General features: G+C 39.7%; 3 protein-coding genes across 3 annotated transcripts in view; 1 reads left to right on the top strand and 2 right to left on the bottom strand.

The window, feature by feature from the left end:
* Nucleotides 1–1905: 1905 nt before the first annotated feature.
* twnk (twinkle mtDNA helicase) lies at nt 1906–7620 on the bottom strand. Its single transcript, XM_044102050.1, has 7 exons — nt 7483–7620; nt 6596–7256; nt 5196–5898; nt 4526–4766; nt 4299–4406; nt 3766–3907; nt 1906–3376 (listed from the first exon to the last, which is right to left on the bottom strand). Exons 2-7 carry the CDS (start codon nt 7229–7231, stop codon nt 3041–3043), a joined length of 2166 nt encoding a protein of 721 aa, XP_043957985.1. The 5' UTR covers nt 7232–7256; nt 7483–7620; the 3' UTR covers nt 1906–3040.
* Nucleotides 7621–7645: 25 nt separating this feature from the next.
* On the top strand, nt 7646–10310 carry mrpl43 (mitochondrial ribosomal protein L43). The gene is made up of 3 exons (XM_044102051.1): nt 7646–8442; nt 8798–8904; nt 9822–10310. Exons 1-3 carry the CDS (start codon nt 8312–8314, stop codon nt 10037–10039), a joined length of 456 nt encoding a protein of 151 aa, XP_043957986.1. The 5' UTR covers nt 7646–8311; the 3' UTR covers nt 10040–10310.
* A 1621-nt stretch (nt 10311–11931) lies between these two features.
* The window catches only part of sema4gb (sema domain, immunoglobulin domain (Ig), transmembrane domain (TM) and short cytoplasmic domain, (semaphorin) 4Gb), a 37890-nt gene continuing 30644 nt past the window's right edge, over nt 11932–19177 (bottom strand). The window contains exons 14-15 of the mRNA XM_044102049.1: nt 19115–19176; nt 11932–18630 (exon numbers count right to left, since the gene is read on the bottom strand). Coding sequence (XP_043957984.1) covers nt 17663–18630; nt 19115–19176 — 1030 coding nt within the window. The 3' untranslated portion in view covers nt 11932–17662. The remainder of the gene's footprint in view (nt 18631–19114; nt 19177) is intronic.

A 19177-nucleotide genomic window follows, 5' to 3' on the forward strand; every position in this document is an offset into this window, starting at 1 on the left:
AGCAGACAGAGAGGCCCCAACATCGGCTGGTCCACACCAAGGCAAACAATGCTGCAGAAACATTCAGGGTGGCTTGCAACAAGTTGCTTGACAAACCTGCAGAACTGCTCAAGCCCGTGCATGACAGGAAAAGTCTGAATCCAGCCTCTGCTTGTTCATGTTATCTCAAATATTAAAGAGTCCTGTTGATTGTTGACAGGACTTCATTCAGTCATACTTGGACGTCTATCACACAACAGAGCAAAATAAGGATAAATACGATCAAAATGAGACAGAAATCAGAATTCAAACAAGCAATTCAGTTTGATTTAAAAAATTTTCAGGTAATGTATATTTTTTATTTTACTGTTTTATACCATATAAGATAATCTACTCACAGTCCACACCTCAAATTCTTGAAAGGTCTCTTCTTCCAAAGCATTTGAATTTTATGAGATTGGATAGGTTACAGTAGGGGGACAGTGGTGAAGAGAAGGGATAGTGATCTATGTTTCTCTGTATTTTTGTATTAAATTAAAAACCTACAAAGTGTCACAGTCATTTGTATTCAGCCCTCTTTAAAGGTAAACATTACAAACCTTCAGTGGATACTTCTGAAGTTTGTTTGAGAGAATTAAGGAACAAAAAGCAGCATCAAAACTGAACATATTAACACATTGAAGCTTCACTGTACTTTTATCAGCAAATACAGAGAATCTACGGTAGTGTGAATATAAGGGAGCTAAATACAGGGCAAGTCCACTGCCACAATGTTCAGATTTCAATTTGAAAACACATTTGAAAAACTTTTTTTCCACTTCACAATTATGCACTACTTTTTGTTGGTCTTTATCATAACCTCTCCGCCCCAGAAAAATTGCTCTTGAATTTGTAGCAGTAATTTAACAAAAATATTAGTGTTCAAGGTGCGTAATAACTTTCAAAGCACTGCACATAATGCATAAAGGATGTAGGTTGAAGGGAACGAGGAAAACCACGGAGGAGGTTAAAGGATGAAGTGATGAAGGACATGTAAAGGGTGTGACTGAAGAGAATAATTGGGTGAGATGAAAGCAGAGGATTACACAACATCTGAATAAACCAAATATAATTTCCTTTGTTTGGACTGTGAAGCCACAATGAAAACACAATTCTATGCTGCCGGTACTTGAGTTGCAGTTTGGGTTACAGGATCCTGAAGGAACCCAAGTAGAATCTTTTTTTTAAAAGTTGAAAAATAATCAGATTAGATAGTTTTGATCAACATTGCATTGCATAAAAAACTCAACATTTGAGCTTTTTAGTAAAATTCCTGCAGGATTAACATATTCCATATTCATCACAGATGCCAAGATTGTAAATAATTAAAAACCTTGATATACAACATGCAATAATTTTTTTGCCTTCACATTGTCAATGTGGAATGTATTTGATTTGATGCGAGTGTGATGAGACCTAATCAATTCCACCTACGAGCAAAACCAGCTGAGCCAGGGTAGGACAGTTAATTTTACCTATTAAATATTCATATGAAGACGATTTGAAACGCAGTGCATTTATTAAAAGTCATCCTAAATAATAGATTGTGTAACATGATGCAGGAAGGGTTTAATGCTACACAGTGACAGGTAGGTGTGCTTAACCCTGTAGATGTGTATCTTTACGCATGCATAATCTGTAACTTTATCAAAGTTGCCAATGTTTAATCGCTCGAGGCCAAGCAGTGGAAGCAGAATCTAATTAATATCCACATTTGTGCTTTGTCATGCTGTAGTTATCTACAAAGCACCTTCGGGGAAATTCCTTCCTTCTTTATGAAAACTGTTGCTGCTGCAACGTTCAGGCACATGGAGTCTATTGTTTTTTTCTTATCCCACACTGCCCCCTGCTGACCATGGTTAAAAGCACGTCAACAATGAGATTTTATGTAGAAAAAAAAGCTTTATTCATAAATCATGATACAAAGTGTATGAAAAAGATCAGTAAAGTGAGAACACATTATGGTAATGAGGACATTGATAGTGTCAAACAAAATACAGTGGATCTTAGTTTCACAGTAAATTAAATACTTGGATGTAAAGCTTTAAACACTGCAACAAAAGTTACATTTTCACTAACGTCATTTCTTGAAATTATGACTGACAAGACAGGCATGACACTGTTGCATTATCTTCTGTGACCTTAGAGAATGATAATCTTTAAGTAGCTGATCACTCGTAATGTGATCCTCCAGTTAAAATAAAGAGCGTCACACATTTTCTGGGCCATTCCAAGTCTTACAGCAGCATCAAAACATGCAGGTAAAATGTCTACCACACGTTTGCGGTGAGCACTTGCAAGAAGTGTACGCAAGTGTGAAAAAAAATCCCTCCCATGGTCTGAAACAACAATAATGACTTTGAATCATCCTCAATAGGTGAAATTTCTGGAATCTAAGACAGGAAATTGGATTTAAAAGAGCCCCAGAAGTCTGACAACCAAACTTTACAGTCAACAGTGAAACTCATCATATATAAATTCATTATACAAGAGTGAACTACATAAGCAGCATTTATTTCTGTTAAACGTGGTAATGAGACTTTGTGAAAAACTAAATTTTAGGTGTTTTAGACATATGCCATAATTATCAAAATGAAATTTATCACACTGTAATAAATTTGTTTCTCCTTTTGAGTCGGATTACTAAACTAAATTAACTTTTCAATTAAATTCTAACTGATTGTGATGTAACTATGTGGTGTGGGTGTGTAAATAACATATGTATGACATGCATGGAAAAACATGCTTATTCGCACGTCTGACAGTTTGCATCTTAGTAGACCAGAAAAAGTCAGATTGTGTACTGGACATCTTTTCCAGAGTTTCAACACACAGAATGTAGAGACCTTGTAGGACAGATCAGGGAATCAGATCATGTTTTAGCTCCATTACAAGCAGTGTGTAAAATATTAAGGGATGACTCAAAACCTTTGCACAGTGCTGTAAATATTTTCAGCTCAGTCAAGTTTTGAGAGCTAACAATCTAGGGCTCACTTCATTCTCTAAACACTTTTTCGCATCACTACTTTGCTTTCTCGTTTTCGTTAGCAGGGCGTTTAGCTGCTTGTGATGCCTTTGCAGTTTTTGTTGCTTTTTCCTTCTTCCCTTCAACCTTCTGTACAGTTACCTCGCTCCCCTTGACCTCCTCCTCGTTTTCCGGCTTGGCTGCGACCTTCCTCAGCTTGTGCTTGGCCTTGATGGGCGTTGAAAAGGTGAGCGAAGGCTTGATGAAGTCCAGGGGGAAGATGCCCACGTCTCCATCGAACCGGTTTTTGGTGACCTGCAGGGATCTGCGGCCGGGACAAGTCACCAGCTTCTTCTCCTGCAGAATGAGGACGTTGTCGGCCTCTTGGCTTGCCTGGAGAGAGGTTAAAGGTCAGGACACGTGCGCCAGACACGTCTTTTCTTTTTAACATCAGAAGTATGTGTTTCTTCTCTACTTGTTGTTCTTCCTATTCATTGGGTAAACCACGGTTTCTGCACGTTTCAATAAATTAAATTTACAGCACTTCAAACAAAATTAGTCCAATAGCGCATTAAAAACAAATATTTGTACCCTCGTAAATTTCTTCTTTGACACACTTAAAAGTTTTATTTCATTAAACTAGTTGAGGAAATGTTAAGGCGTGAGTGAATTTAATTTGGGATATAGTAATAAATTATTCGGCCTTGTTCAACTTAAGACGCTGCAGAACCCCCACTGGACCTTTTATGGAAGAGATTGGACAAAAAATGGAAATTAAATACCTTAGCAGAACCAAAGATGGATGCAGTCTGCAGCTCCTTGTCGTCCTCCTCTTTCCTGGGATGAATGATCAGAGTGACGTGGCAGCTGCTGTTGGTGGCAAACTTCCTGAACACCCCGATGATGTGGTCCTGGACGGCAAATCTGGATCATAAATTCATTTACATATTTTAATTCAAATGTGTTAATGATTAGAGCCTACCTACACAGCTGCTTTCAAATCTACTCTGTAAGGAATAGGTGTTCAAAGAACATTGTTAACACCTGCCAAGCGCAGTGGTGGGGGTACTTGCCAATTGGTCTACCTTAAGGAGGACGGCTCAGGTAAGTGTTTTGTCTACCATCAGTAGGTCTTTCAGTTACCTTATTGAGGTGACTATTAGCTGAAATGTTGTGGCTTTGTGTGTTTCAGTAAATCTGTTCAAGATGAATCTACAAGTTTTCATAAATTTACAGTTTTTGTACATTTGCCTGCTTACATTCCGGAACATTGAACTCTGCCTGACGCTGAATAAAAGTCTATGTTTCCACTCACTTATCTACTGAGAGGTTTTCTTGACCCATCATGAACTGCAGGTTATCAATGATGACATGGTTGATGTCATAGAGGTAGACGGCGTGTTGCATGGTGTCCAGGACTGTCCTGAAAACAAGTTCACAGAAGAGTTCCTATTTAAAAATGGTGGTCACATCAGCAAAACGTAAATAAAGGCAAAGAGAAGGTAAAGATGGGTAAAAACCGACAGCCCTGATCAAACCCACTTGATGTTCTGCTGTCCGTGGAACGTCATAAAGTAAAGCGGCAGCTCCTCAAATCTGTCAGCCCAGAAGTCGTACTGCTCCAGGTTCTCCTCCAGCCTCTGCATGGCGAACTGCGTCAGCATGATCTTAGCTAGACGCACGTTGTTTATCTCAAAGCTGCCCCACAGCGTGTTGACACCCTGCATGCAGAGGTCCAGAGCGAGCTCGCTGATGAAGGTGGTCTTCCCGCTTCCAGTTGGACCTGAATAGGAAACACATTGATAGAAAACTGGACAGAAATGGGGTTATGAACTGTACTAGTTCATAACCCCATTTCACCCTTTCCTACTTCTATTTCACACCTTTAAACAAAGCATTTCATGCCCACATAATAAAGTAGCAGTTCCGTTTTCTTTAAATAAAAATACATAGATCTGTAACATAAATACATTTAAATAAGTACAATTCCTTCAAAAATGTTTCACTACATCGTCCTTTCCTTTTATTTCGGGCCTGATTCCAGTTTGGGCCAGTTTGTAAAGATTTCCATTTTTATCTACTATTTCTGGATAAAAATGAAATCCGTGAACACCAGCTTTAAATAAAGTAAGTAGACAAATGTCATATTACATACTAAACATAGATGAACCAGCACTATACCTTTAATCATGGAAGCATGACAGATTAGTACCTGTGAAAACTGTGAGCTCTCCCTTTCTGTGTCCCTTTAAGATCCGGTTGAGCTCTGGAAATCTGGTCCACTTAACTCCAGCCACCTGATCTGTGTTCATCAGCTCTCCGTAAACATCCTCTCTGAGCTGCTTGAAAGAGACAATGGACTTATGCGCCGCTGGGATGGAGGCTTTGACAATGCGGGACAAGTTTTTCCCTTGGGAGAGCGCCTCCAGTGGACAGGGCTGGAACTCCCCCGGTCGCACCAGGGTGCACCGCCGCAGGCCCAGCTTACGCGAAAAGATCTTTGATGCCTCCCAGGAGCGAATGTCGCCCCCCAGCCACAGCGTCACCCTCTTGAACTGCTCCAGGTAGGGCAGCAGGGCCGGTGGAAGGCAGCTGACCCCACGGGGCAGAGCCACGCTGGGGAGCCCTGTGCCTTGGCTAACGGCCAAAGTGTCCAACTCGGAGCCTGTCACCACCACCTCCGAGTCCATACGGCTCACTAGGGCGAGGCCGAACAAGTTGAAGTAGGAGCTGCACTTTGGAACTGTGGCTTCATTATAGGTGACTTTCTCTCCGTCTATCCTTTGGGCGGAGAGGAGTTTGATCCCCTTCAAGGAAGAGTCGGGACCACCAAACCAGGGGAAAACCAGACTCTTGGTGGGCTTAAAGAGCCTCACTCCAAACTTTTTCAAGGTTGCATTGGAGATCTTTGTGATCTGAAAAGGTAAAACAGGTATAAGCTTGAGAGGCAGTCCTCCTTTTATTAATTCATACATATTGTAAATCAGAACAAGCGCTTTAACAATCAGTACAGATAACAGTTAATAAATAATAAAGGTCTGCATCACGCAAAAGATTATTACCTCTAGCGTGTTGCTAGAGATGCAGAGTTTCTTTTTATTGTAACACACTTTAAACTCTTTGCTTAAACTTAACAACAATGGTGTCTTGCAAAAGTATTCATACTTTTTGAACATTTTCACATTTGTCATATTAGACCCAGAAACTTCAGGCGTTTTACTAGGATTTGATGTGATAGGTCAAGTGCATATTTGTGAAATGGAATGGAAACAATTCATGGTTTTCTGAGTCTTATACAAATAAAAATCATAATGGTTGGTATTGTATTGAGCGCCAGCACAACCATACCCATAAATTAAATCAAAGGAAAAGGACTTCTTTAAGAAGTCACCATGCTACTAAATAAATGACACCTGACAACAAAGTAAATCCAATATAAACATAATTCATAACTTTATTGTTTGACAATATGCAATGTGTGACTGTAAACAGGAATATGTTTTTTAAAGATTTTGGAACAACTTTTTAGAATCTAGCAGCATGTCGATTTAGATGTAGCATTTCAGAGATGGAATGCACATAAACACAAGATGAAGTTCTTCTAAATCCTACCTGGAACATGGTTTTAACCAGCTGAGCTTCCTCATCGTGGAGATCTGTGAAGGGCAACGAGCTGGACCAGATTTCCCGCACTTCCCTCTGCTCCCTCTCCCTCTCCTCCTGCTCCTCCAGGCTCTCCGGATACCCCAGCAGCACATGAGGGCTGAGGGAGTCCTGCTCGTCCTTCTGCATCACCTCCAGACAGTCCTGGAGGTCCTCCCAGCTGCCCTCCACCAGCGTGTCCTTGCACAAAAACTGTCCCGTGGTTTTGTCAATGAACAGGGAGAAGCTGTCCTTCCTCGTGAACACGTCGATGAAGATGCTTGGGATGTGGAGGCAGCTGTAGCCATCGTGGAAGGGAATGTCTTTGGAGCGCAAGTACTGCTTGATGTCTGTAACTGTGATGGGACTCAGAGGGAACTCCACAGTGGACTTGGCATCCTTTCTATAATTCCTGCTCAGGTTGTGGGATTGGAAGAAGTCTGTACTTCTAAGCCTCGGGATGCATGATGTCTCTCGAAATTTGTAGAGGAGCCTATGGGTGAAAAGTCTGAAACACTGGGAGGGAGCATGTCTTTGATGGAGAAAGCTTTGGGCCGACACCTGCAGGAGACAGGTAGTGCCCTTTAGCAGCAGGCCTCTCCACATTGGCTATCTGCTTAGCTCATTTAACCTACAAAACACACAACGAAGAAAACGCATGCAAAACATTAGTTAGATGCATTAAAGCTACACAACCAACTTTATGAAATGATACGGAAATATACAAGGCAGGGAGTCTTCTTTTTCACTCGAGCTAACACAATTTACAGATTGGAAGTAGACAATGAAGCACCTTATAAAATCAGCTAAAATGTGCGTTACGTTAATAAAAACCAATCTTCATAAAGACATTTTACCTGCTAACCGTCTGACCTCGTCTTGCCCCATGCTCCATGCAGCCCGGGTTTTATTGGTACGCTTTCAAAACAAGTCCGTCTGAAACAACTTCGAAATCATAGAAGAAGAAACAGCTCTTGCGCGTTCAGGTTCTTACGTAAATGTCGTTGCCATTTTGTGAGTGGCATTTTGTTGCAAAAGCTTTGGGTGGATTACGCCGTAAATGGAGATTCGGTCCAGAAAGGATATAGAATTTTAAGAATTTTAAATGGTGCAAGCCATTGACTCGATAAAATCTGCAGAGTTTTCTTGGAAACTACTTAAACAACTTTGAATAATTGTGATTGGAGTTATCGAAGTTATTATTTCTACGTAAAATGCCTCAATGCGACATCTGTGGTGAATTTGCACTATATAAATTAACTGAATTGAGTTAAATTGAACTAGGGAGCTCCCGAAGGAACACAGAGGATTTTCCCCTGGCAGTACGTTTGCATTCCCTCGTACACTGTGGTAATGTTATTTTAAAACAGGAAAAGGAAATGCACATAAAAACTATTCCAGTCTAACTACCAACGCGAAAAAGCTAGCGTTGGTTTCCAAGGAGAACCCGAGAACCTGCCACACACAATATGGCAGACGGTGCTCCATAGTGTATAACCGCGCGAGGAAGCTATAAAATTTTAGATCCGTGTATGTTTCACATCGGATCTTTCAAGTGACGGGCTGCCTTGTGTATCTATCCGAGAGGTTGTCCTCTACGAGTTTAGGAATCGCAGTTTTATAAATTACTACATGTTAGAGTTGGTTTGTCTTTACTGAGTTGAAGATAAAGTTGAAGGTCAAAGGATGACATCTAGAGGGACGCCCAGCCGCTTCCTGAAGAGCGTTCTTCAGAACGGTGTGGGCCGATACGTGTGTCAACTGAAACGGCTCTCCATCATCTTCTCCAAGAAGTCTCCGAGCGCATTGGGAGTCAGGTAATGTATATTAAAAATATATATACCACATTGGTATTGTACGCCTTTGCACATTTACATTTTGCCTCTGTACAACTGCCGACTTTAATGATTTATTAGAATTTTACGTGAAAGACTGATAATGTGGCTTTATAAAAAGGACACTGTTCTTTAGAAGTCCCCTATTTAGTAAGTAGATTCCACCTGTGTGTGATTTAATCTCACTATAAATCCAGAAGTTTGTTTACATGACAATGTATTTAAAGTTCCAGCTGGAACTGTCAAATATCTACTGAAATGTTGCATGTTTACTTTATTTCTTAAAACATGCCTTATTTGTAGAACTGTCTACAAACTAATTCATCTTCTCCTGTAGGGATTTCATTGAGGAGGGAGTGGTGGATTATGCCAAGAAGAACCCTGGGACTGTTGTTTATATTTCTCCTCAGTCCTGTAGTATCCCTAAAGTAGTTGCAGAGTACTGTAAGTACCCACAATATTGACAAAATATTAAATTGGTTTTCTCATGATGGTTTTATTTTATTGTTACTGTAGTTATGTGATTAATCATTGGTAAAAATGTCCCTATCACAAAAACAAAGAAGGGCAAAGCATTGTGTTCTCTTGAAAGCATTTAAATTCTTACACACGGGGCTCTGGTAATTAATGTCTACATAAAATATTTTTAAAAAGTACAATTTCAGACTCAGTTTTACACACCAAAGCTTGAGTTAAGTTGAGTAAAATGTTGCTGATACGTTTCCTAAAGTAGCGGGTCTTGCTGTCTGTGTAAACATCATGTGGTCAGGCTCTCTCTTACCATGAAGGTCTCTTCAAAAGTTTACATGCTCTCATAAATTGCTTGATTGCCATGTAATTCGGAAGCTTTTAATATGATTTGACTAGATTTTAAGCCAATTAAGGCGTTTGTTCAATGTTTTTTATTTTAAATAAGATCTGGGTTTCATTACAAAATCGATTTGTTTGTGATTTCAGATAGACTGCGATGTTGCATCCCCATGACAAATTCAGACTTTTTCTGTTCCTTCATAGATGTGCAACAAAGAGTAACTTCTATGTAAATTTTACACATTAAGATACAGTGCCGAATAACACAGCAGGAACCAGAACAAAATAAATAAAAAATAAAAAACAGTCATAAAGCAAAATGCAAATACCACATCACTGTGTAATAAATTAGTTAATTATAAGAATGTGTGAACTGTAATGTAACACTCCTAATGTACTGTAGGGGGCAATATGTTACCCCTTTTCTAAGATTCCTTCTCAGGAATAAGACATAGCTCATGATCATGACATAGTTTCTGTCAGACTTGCATGTTTATCTTGTTCCCATTCAGTTTCTCACCACATGACACGTTTATTCTCCCACCTTGCAGTAAATGGTAACACAAAGGAGGAGCTGCTCACCAACAAAACGTCGCAGCAGGTCTTAGAGGTCCTCACCAAGCTGACCGACCAATCTGGCCTGGACATCATCCGCATCCGCAAGCCGTTTCACACCGACAGTCCCAGCATCCAGGGCCAGTGGCACCCGTTCACTCACCGCCCCCCATCTGTCGGCCTCATCAGACCACAGAACCAACATGTAGAATAAAGACTTCCTAATGTTATTGTTGGGACAGTTTCCAGAAACTAATGAGGCTTGTCTTCAGGTTATATCCTGAGGGTCCTGCAGAGAAAACCCAGTTCTGACATGTGCTGTTATTATGTCCGCCATCCTCTCAGCTGGAAGCAAATGCAGTCTTCAGATATATTTGAAGCTAGCATGTTTAATGTTAATGGTTTTTTTTTTTTTTAAAAACCAAAATGTCTATATAATGCATTGTATTGAAATAAAACCGATTAAAATTAATTATATAGAGGTATTTCATATTTCATGGACTGAGCAGCTTTTTCTCAAAATAAGCTGAACAGAACAAAATTCATGAACTTGTAGTTGATAACAGGGCTTAATAGTTTGGCATATTTTTCATAGCCTTTAAATATTTTGTCAGATTATACTAAAATCTTTCCAATGTGTGTTATGTGAACTGTCAGACCAATACAAAAGTGGTCCATCATTATGAATTGGAAGGCTAAACATACATGGTTTTAAATTTTTTTACAAATAATCTGAAGCGGCGGGCCTTCAGTGGAATTCATACGAACTTTGCACATCTGTAGACAATTTATTTTTATTTTTTTATACAACATGGCTTCGTCTGTCGCATAAAATCCCAAGAAAATTTTATCAATAATTTTCAGTTCCAACTTTACAAAAAGTTAGAAGAAAGATGAATGTTGCGAGGTACATCACATGGAATGATTTTGCTACTTAATAAGATTTGAAGGTGTTCCTTTTGCACATGCTTAAATGCCCCAAAGCTTGATGAAGATGACAGATGGCTGTGTGATAGCTGGAGGGGCAACAGTCTTTTATCATCAGATCCTACTCTCCTCTATATAATGACCTTTCACAGTAACCAGATACTGTAGCATAAGTTTTTTTGTCTTTTTTTTAATCAAACCTAACGAGCCGTATATACAGGCTACTGATCCAGTTTCTTTTGCAAACCCCAACCCCTAATTCATCATTTCTGACAGGAAAAGCTGGCAGTGACCTCAGTGATGTTCTCTACTAGTAAGCAGACAATTAGAAGTCGATGGTTCCTACAGGAATACAAATAAGAGGATAATCTCGGAGCCATCAGAGCCATCTCAGGAGTGAGTTTACACCAACGTAACATTTTATTGAAAATGTACAAAACAGTGCAACAGTTTTAAGCCACTCTTGTGTCTTTGTATTTACCTTTAGAGCAGGCAAACTTTCTTGTGTTTTTTTTAACGTTGCAACAGTTCTCCATGATTTTTGAAAAGTTTTTTTTTTGTTTTTTTGTTTTTGTCAGTCGCTGGTCATTAGCCTGGACCCATGTTGGTATCTAGAATGTGAAGAGAAAACCAAACTGCAGAAAGGTGCATCAACTTGGAGTCTGCATAACAGCCATTAGATATTACCTACAGGTGCATCTCAATTAATCACAATATCGCTAAAATGTTAATTTAGTGATTCAAATAAAAAAAATTTCACACCAATTTAATGGGACCTGAAGTGATTGGACCTGAACTCTGTCCCTGAATGCACATTCACTTTCTCCCTCAGATCTGCATCTTACATCATCACAATCGCATGGAAGTGAAAATCAGAGCTGTTCATTCAGAAAAAAAAAAGACAGAGTAAATGCTCTCAGCTTTTTTAGCTCTCTAAGAAAAGAAAAGACTTTGGGAATTGAAAAGGTGAAAATTCTTCTGATTCATTTTCACCTCCTTCCCTTTAATCTAACTGTTGCACCAATTAAAGACATCACAACCGCTGCTCTCCCTGAGGCGAGCTGGCACAGCTTGACCCAAGCAAGGACATTAAAGGCTCTAAATAAAGTTGCTGTTGCTAAGCTACTGCTCTGAAAAATGGTAATTTTACCCCCCTCCTCCCCTTTCTTCTTCTTCTTCTTCTTCTCTGGGCTTATGTTTTACCTCTGCCCTGACATATTCATGCAGAAATGTAAATGACTCTGGGACTCATTGTCCCACCGGAAAACACCGGGCTCTCCTCTTGCCACAAGCTGAAAACAAACAAGCCGTCTTGAGAGTAAGATTCAGTTTGAACATGTCTTACATGTAATTTCATGATTTCCCCCTTCAGGCTGTTAACACTCATTTCCTGTTTTCTTTTTGTTTTGTTTTGTTTTTTTTGTTTTTCTCCAAGCTAAACATAACCCAAGTTATTGCTCTTGTTTTTATTATTCTCAGAAAAACCAGCGGCTGTTTAATGAGGTGAAATAAATAAGACATGAGACTCAAATATATACATATACATATATATGTCAACACATTAGGGTAATTTACTATTTTACAATAAGAGTGGACATAAGTTCAGAATGAAAGGAAATACAGATTTATGTCAGATAGAAGAGAAAACGGATGGAACGGGTCACTGTTTACAGGAGATTTTACATCATTTTTGAAATATACATTAATAAACAGCACAGATCATGGAAGCCATTAAATAAATCAAGTAACATTGCACTTCCACATATATCACAAAGTATAAATAAATGACAGTGACTTAAGCCAAAGATATAAGTTTGCATTGTAGTTTTCCACACAGTGCCATGTGCATATTTTAGTAACTGAATGTCTTAGTGAGAAACCAGCAACAAATTCAAAAATAACAAACTGTAGGTGTTTAGTTTTCACTTGAAATGACAAAATATTCTATTAAATGCAAATGTTAATGAAAACCTGGGTGTATTTCAATTTAATATTTTGCTGTTTAAACAGAAAATCCAGTGACCAAATAATGCACATATTGACTTCTTCACTCAAGCGTCAAATAAACAAAACGAAGCAGCGGATGCTTAAGATTCAGTATGGACATGCATGAGTTGTTCATAAGAAAAACTGAGCACAATAATTTACTGATTATCTAACACCAGAGGAAGCAGCGTTGTATCACTTTACATGTGCTACAAAATACAACTTTGATTTAAATAAAACTGTACCCTATAAATATATAGCATTATAGATTATAAAAATATCCTTAATTATGTGCTAAGCATCAACATAGAAACTCGTTACCTCTTTCCTGCATGTGCAAAAACACAAACATGAGTGTTCTTGGAAATCTGGCTCAAATTGATGAGCAATCATTCATAAACTCAACAGGGTCCTTGAGAGAGCGAATGGAGGGACTGATGGGTAAAAGTTTTATGTAGCGGTAATGGGATGAGGAAATTGTGGAGGCAGCAGAGATTTAATAAGAGTAATTATTATTATTTATTTATTTTTTTTTAAAAGAAGTGTCTTGACAGAAAACAAGGATTAAAGCATGAAATACATCTGCTCTGGAAAACGGATTTTTCTGCAGAATCAAAAGCATCCTAAAGGCAAAGAAAGGGAAAATAAAAAACACGTTTGCAACTTCTTTTTTAATTGTTATTAAAAATTGTTGATTAGCGATATACTGTTTGATTTTATGTGGGAATCAGATGCCACAGTGGACTTGAGCGGATTTTATTTGTTACTCAGTAAAAAACCAGCAAGATTTACTAAATGCTGAGGCGTTAAGTACACTGAAGTGTACTTAACGCCTCAGTACTTAGCTATTCAAATCACAAGGAAACTTGTTTACAAATGGACATTTTACAGTGCTGTGTGTGCTGTTGGTTTAATGGAATGCAAACCGTCAGAAATAAAAATAAACAGTTTGTACTTCCAACTCCCACTAGCAGCTGTTTGCATCTTGATAAACCAATAACAAGCAATGTACTGTGCAATCTTTTGAGTGTCTGAACTGAAAAAACAAAATAAAATAAAATAAAGCTACTGGCTTTCAAATTTGTAAATCAAACGCACTCAATACTGATATGACAACATTCCCAGTATGATTGATTCATGAGACTATCTATGCACAATGTGAAGCAGTCAGAAGTTGGTTGAGCAGTGGTATTTTCTTATGGTCAGGTTTTCCAAGGTTTAACTTGGATCAATAAAATGCTTTTGTTGAAAGTCAAAATCTGAAATGAATTTAGGGTTGGCTGTGAAAAACAAAAAAATGTGCTGTGAAAACCAGGATGAAACCCTTAATTTGTACCTGCGGTGGTCTATATCTCACTGAGTCATACTGTACATACCGTATTTTGCAATCCTTACATCTGACCATGTTCATTAAATGTTTGCACAAAAGGGAAAATAATATGTTGTCGTTGGTTTGTATTGGTTATAGTAATTAGCAACTCGACAAGTAGCTATCCCAAATAGTTTCCTGACTTGCAGCTGGTTCAAGCCAAACTGGGTTGAGACCTCATTTCCAGATTTGATTTCTGTGGCAAATCAAACATAGCATAACTGTGCCCAGTCCAAACTAACTTCTACAATCAATACAGTTCATTAATAGAATATTTCTCTGAATTTTATGTGCTCAAACATTCAAGGGACATGAAGAACATGTTTGTACAGCGGACCATCAATTAGTGAGATACAGATTTTTAGAACTCCAATTACACAGTTTTGCTATATTGACATCACTGTAAAGAATTCTTCAGCGCATTAACTCAGATTTTCTAGATAGCGTTAAGAAATGCTCCAATTGTTGTTCAAAGCAACTGAGATAGGCTTGAATTGAAAAAAGGAAGGAAATAGAATCTGTGCACAAAGACCAAATGGTCTTGTACCCTGAAAGGCTGCATCAGCCTGCAAAGATGGCAGGAACACAGGAAGCCTAAATGCTCCTGCCCTCTCTTTGTGAAGGTGAGCCACGCTGCGCTGCTCTGACTTATGCACTGCAAGCCACGAGAGAGGCCTGCTGCTGCTGAGCTACAAGAGCTGACTCGACACCTTTCTGGGAAGACAGACATTTGTTCACGAACGACCGTGACATGTTTACAAACTGCTCACAGATTCATTTCACTCATCGTACAGTCTCTATTTAATCACAGGGATGCTCACCTTGCCATGGAAATACTGTGAGCTCTGCAGCTTTTGTTTTTTTTGTTTGGGGGGTGGGCATCACACTGCATGTCTGGTCTAAAATTTGCCACCTGCAGCTTTTTTTCTCTCTCTTTTTACTGCAGAGGACAAACTTATGTGCTAATACTCTATTTGTACTGATTCCAAGATAAAACAGACATTCTTTAATTCTGAAACAGCCAAATAACTGTTTTCTTCTGATATTCCATTTCACCTAAAGACAAAGATGGCAGAAACATGGAGGACAAAAATGAAAGGGGTGGGGGTAATTGTAGAAATGATTACAATAGCGATAAACAGAACAAGACAAAAAAGGGAAAAAAAAGGTAACTAAATTAGAATGAAATCTAAATGATCAATATTAACATGTAAAATTGTTTCTCTGCAATTGTGAGATTGCACCTGCTGTCTTGTGACTATTACACTCTGTCTATTTATGAATTTCTGGTATGTAAGTGTGCAGAGAAATGAAGGCAAAAGTTGCCTGCAGTTTAAATGTGGGAGGAGTCATAGTCATGTATAAGAAACATATTTACAGTGTTTTATCTATTTTTCTTCAGGGTGCGCTGTGCTTTTTAAAAGCCACAAAGTCCGTCTGCAGTATTTAGATAAATCAGTTAATCCAGCTGAATACTGACTCCTCTTGACTCACACGGCACATTTCCTTAAATGCAGTATTTTTTCCCCACATAAATGGCGGAAAGCAGAAACAACCAATAGCCCAGCTGCAGCTGTTTTTACAGACACAATATATTGAGCCTGCAACAGGAAACAAGTATTTAAATGAGAGAAAAGAACAAAATAGTGTCTTAAATGCATACACAGAAATATATGTTTCATACAAAATTTCTCAAGTGATACTTCAAGCAAAATGCTAATTTCACAAAAGTGTGAAATTAGTGGTTGCGTCACAGATTCGTCTTTGACTCCAAGCTTCCTTTCTTCCTCCATTCAAAGTGGGAAAACAGAGGTTCAATACTTCCTGACAATAACTAAGAAATAGTGTGAACTGATGTCTACAGTAGGAAATATACTGGAAGACAATCACTTAAACTTTAGCTCTCCACAAAAGCTTTGATGTTTTCCACCTGTAATTTGAATTCGATTGCATATTTCTAAAATAACGGTGGTTTTAAAAAATATGTACCGTTTTTGCTTCAAACACTTTTTCGGTGGTGGTGAATCATTGCAACTTAATAAAATGCGGAAGTTCTAAAGTCTGATACAAACATATTAGTGCCGATATCTGAACAAAATGTAGTTTTTAAGAAATAAAGATGGATTTTTTTTTTTTTGCAGTCTTTATGTAGGGTGTACATGAAAAGAGAGTCCAGAGAGAAGAGAAAAGGTTAGTAAAAGCAGGACTGGTGCAACAGTGATCAGTGGAGGCACACAAGGCTGATGAGTTTAACCAACTAGGGACAACCACTTAAAGTAATTTGTGCATGCTGTTCACTATGGGGTGAAGTAGAAACGGTGGTGATCAGTGTCAAGTGTGACAGAAGGATGGAAACAACACTCTCTGTAAGGATGGTTAGCAAAAGTATTCCCTCCTCTTTACTCTGATACTGCTGGAATCCAGTGCTCTTGCATCAAAGTTCAGACAAAACTGATATTTTTGGCCCGGTATAGTGGTGGCAGCATCATACTGTCGGAATGCTTTTATTTAGCAGGGAGAAAGAGGCATTTTCAGGCTTTAAATGGGAAGATTGGATGGAGCTAAATACAGGTTCAAGAGAAGAAAACATGTTAAAGGCTGCAAAACACGTGACACAGGGGCAAAGGTTCACTTTTCAGCAGGAAAGAAGAATAGTTAATAGTTTCAGTATCTAGATATACAAACCTGGCAGAGGCAAACCTCTAAAGAATCGCAACTCTAGCTATATGAAATGTAGTATTGACTCATAAGAACTGAATACAAATGTACGGCACATTTCTCAGATTGTATTTCTAAAACACTGGATGGAAAACCTGTCATTTTCCTTCTAATTCACAATGACTTCAGTCTATATTGTGTAGATTCTAGCTATTATCTTGGTAAATAACAAAAATGATAGTTTGTGGTTGTACTGTAACAAATGAGTTTCAAAAACATCTTTCACCAAATTTCAGCCAAAAAGAAATACTTTTATCCCAAATAAGGAAAATTGAAACGTCTACTTTTACGAACAACCTCACTTCCTGTTATCCAGGCGGCCGAGACAGAAAGAAAAACATATTGTACAACAGTCTCAGTTCTCAGGATTCAAACTTATAAATGCTAGCGAAGACATTATTTTTCTAAACATCCATATGGAGAAGAGTGTCCCTTTGTGCTACTCAGAATAAATAATACACAATGTTTAAACTTCTCAAAAACCTCAAATGTTTCAAAAAAAAAAAAAAATCCAGTGATTTATTGCAATGCAACTCCAATCGTCCGTAAACCTCCACAGAGTTTAATGAGGTGACATCGTCCCGCTCCCATTTGCTTTAATTTAGTGCAAATTCTTCACAGCTGTAAAGCTTGTTTCAGTCGCTCTGGTTCTTTAGGTCCATCATAAAGAGAACTCATGGAGGCTCTCCAGATGCAGGATCTTCCATGTTTTGGATCAAGTTGCGACAAGTCCTACACCCTGGAGAGCAATGGCAAAATTACAGCTTTTCCCACAACCGAACGTCTCCGTTGGGGTTGAGAATAAATAAGTTGGACAAAAATGTTGACCGGAGCGTCCTAGATGGAGCTCTCATCGGGATGCATGTCCAACTGCGTGTGTTTCCTCTGCTCCAGGATCCGGTTGAGCTCCTCCGTGAATGAGTGATAGAGCGGTGACATGCCCTCGGGGTCGGCCTGCCTCAGCAGCACGTAGCTATTTCCATTCATCTTCCTCAGCACGCTGGGCAGCGTGGCCGACAGCCCATTGGCGTAGTCCATGTTCGGAAGCGGAGGCGGATTGGGAAGAGGGGGAGCTGGCGGTGGCGTTTTGGCCGGAGACATCTGGTCGTCGTCGGGAATTATCTGCAGGAAGCTGTCGTTGAAGTCCCCGAAGGTGGTCACCGAGATGGAAGGCCGACCCTGGCGTCCGTTGCAGTGGCTGGAGATGGTTTTGAGCTCCAGGTGAGAGCTCCTCTTCCTATCCGAGGCCCCAAGAACATGGAGGTTCTGATGGGAGAACTTCCGACTCCGACTTGCCCGTCTGGTGCAGAAGCTTACGTAAAGTAGCACCACAGTCAACACTAAGCAAAGCCCTCCCAGAACCGCCACCAAAGATATGTAGATGGCCTCCATGTGCCTATAGGTCTGGAAATTGGCTCCTGGCGGCAGCGGTGCTGGTGGTGAGGGCAGAGGCTGCTCAGTGGGGCTGGCGGTGGAGAAAACCACTGGGCTGGAGACAGTAGTGGGATCTGTAGAGTCGGTGGGCTCCACTGGGAAGTATGGATCTGTGTGAACCTTCACTGTGTAAAGATAAACCAGCACTGAGACTCCGTTCTCCACTGCAAAGCAGCGATACGAGCCACCTTGCTGGGTGCGAGCACCTATTATAAGGAGCCCGTCCGTCCCAACGCGGTAACCTGTGTTCAACCCGTAACCCTGGAGATCCTTGCCATTGAGCGTCCAGCGTGGAGTTGCCAGGTTGGAGCGAAGCTCACACTGGAGCAAAACATCGTCCCCCGACATCACAGCCCGTCTGCGATGGATCACTGAGTAAGAGAAAAGGACAGCAACGGGTGAATAATGCGACAGAGACGAACATCGAACAAGATGTCAGGTCACAGAGGTTGCACGTTTTAAAAGCGCAAGTGGAGTTAAGGCATCACTTTCTATCACGTCTCACATGCTTCTTTAAATGTAGCGAGCCCCGCAGTGCAGCAGCAGGACCGCCTGACCTCCAGCAAGAGAGGAGCTGATTAAAATGTGTATGCTGGGACCTGGGGGATGGGTGAGGAACGTGCACCTAATGAAATCCCTCCACAAATGCTAACAGCTTGGGCTTTTTCAGGCAGAATAAGAAGGACTCTTTTAACCCCTTAATCTGAGTGTGAAAAAATTTAGGAAAACTCATCAAAGAAGGTCGGGAGGCAAATTAAGTATTGAACTTTTTAAAACTTAAAGGAGTCGGGGCTGTTGAATAATGGATTTATAATAATTGCAAGGGTGGGTGTGTGTGTGTGTTGTAAGACATACCATTTCCTGGATTCTCTTTACAGCCTCTGGTTCCTCTAGAAATGTCCTGCGTTAAGTTTGACC

The sequence above is a fragment of the Gambusia affinis genome, linkage group LG20 (genome assembly GCF_019740435.1).
Source record: "Gambusia affinis linkage group LG20, SWU_Gaff_1.0, whole genome shotgun sequence".
Classification (NCBI taxonomy): Eukaryota; Metazoa; Chordata; class Actinopteri; order Cyprinodontiformes; family Poeciliidae; genus Gambusia; species Gambusia affinis.

Excerpts from the sequence above, each read along its gene's own strand:
- twnk (XM_044102050.1), bottom strand. The coding sequence starts at position 7,231 with ATGTGGAGAGGCCTGCTGCTAAAGGGCACTACCTGTCTCCTGCAGGTG. Across the intron at positions 5,899-6,595 it reads TGGTTAAAACCATGTTCCAG|ATCACAAAGATCTCCAATGC; the intron begins GTAGGATTTAGA and ends TTACCTTTTCAG. Across the intron at positions 3,908-4,298 it reads GAAAACCTCTCAGTAGATAA|ATTTGCCGTCCAGGACCACA; the intron begins GTGAGTGGAAAC and ends TTTATGATCCAG.
- mrpl43 (XM_044102051.1), top strand. The coding sequence starts at position 8,312 with ATGACATCTAGAGGGACGCCCAGCCGCTTCCTGAAGAGCGTTCTTCAG. Across the intron at positions 8,443-8,797 it reads CCGAGCGCATTGGGAGTCAG|GGATTTCATTGAGGAGGGAG; the intron begins GTAATGTATATT and ends CTTCTCCTGTAG. Across the intron at positions 8,905-9,821 it reads TAAAGTAGTTGCAGAGTACT|TAAATGGTAACACAAAGGAG; the intron begins GTAAGTACCCAC and ends CCCACCTTGCAG.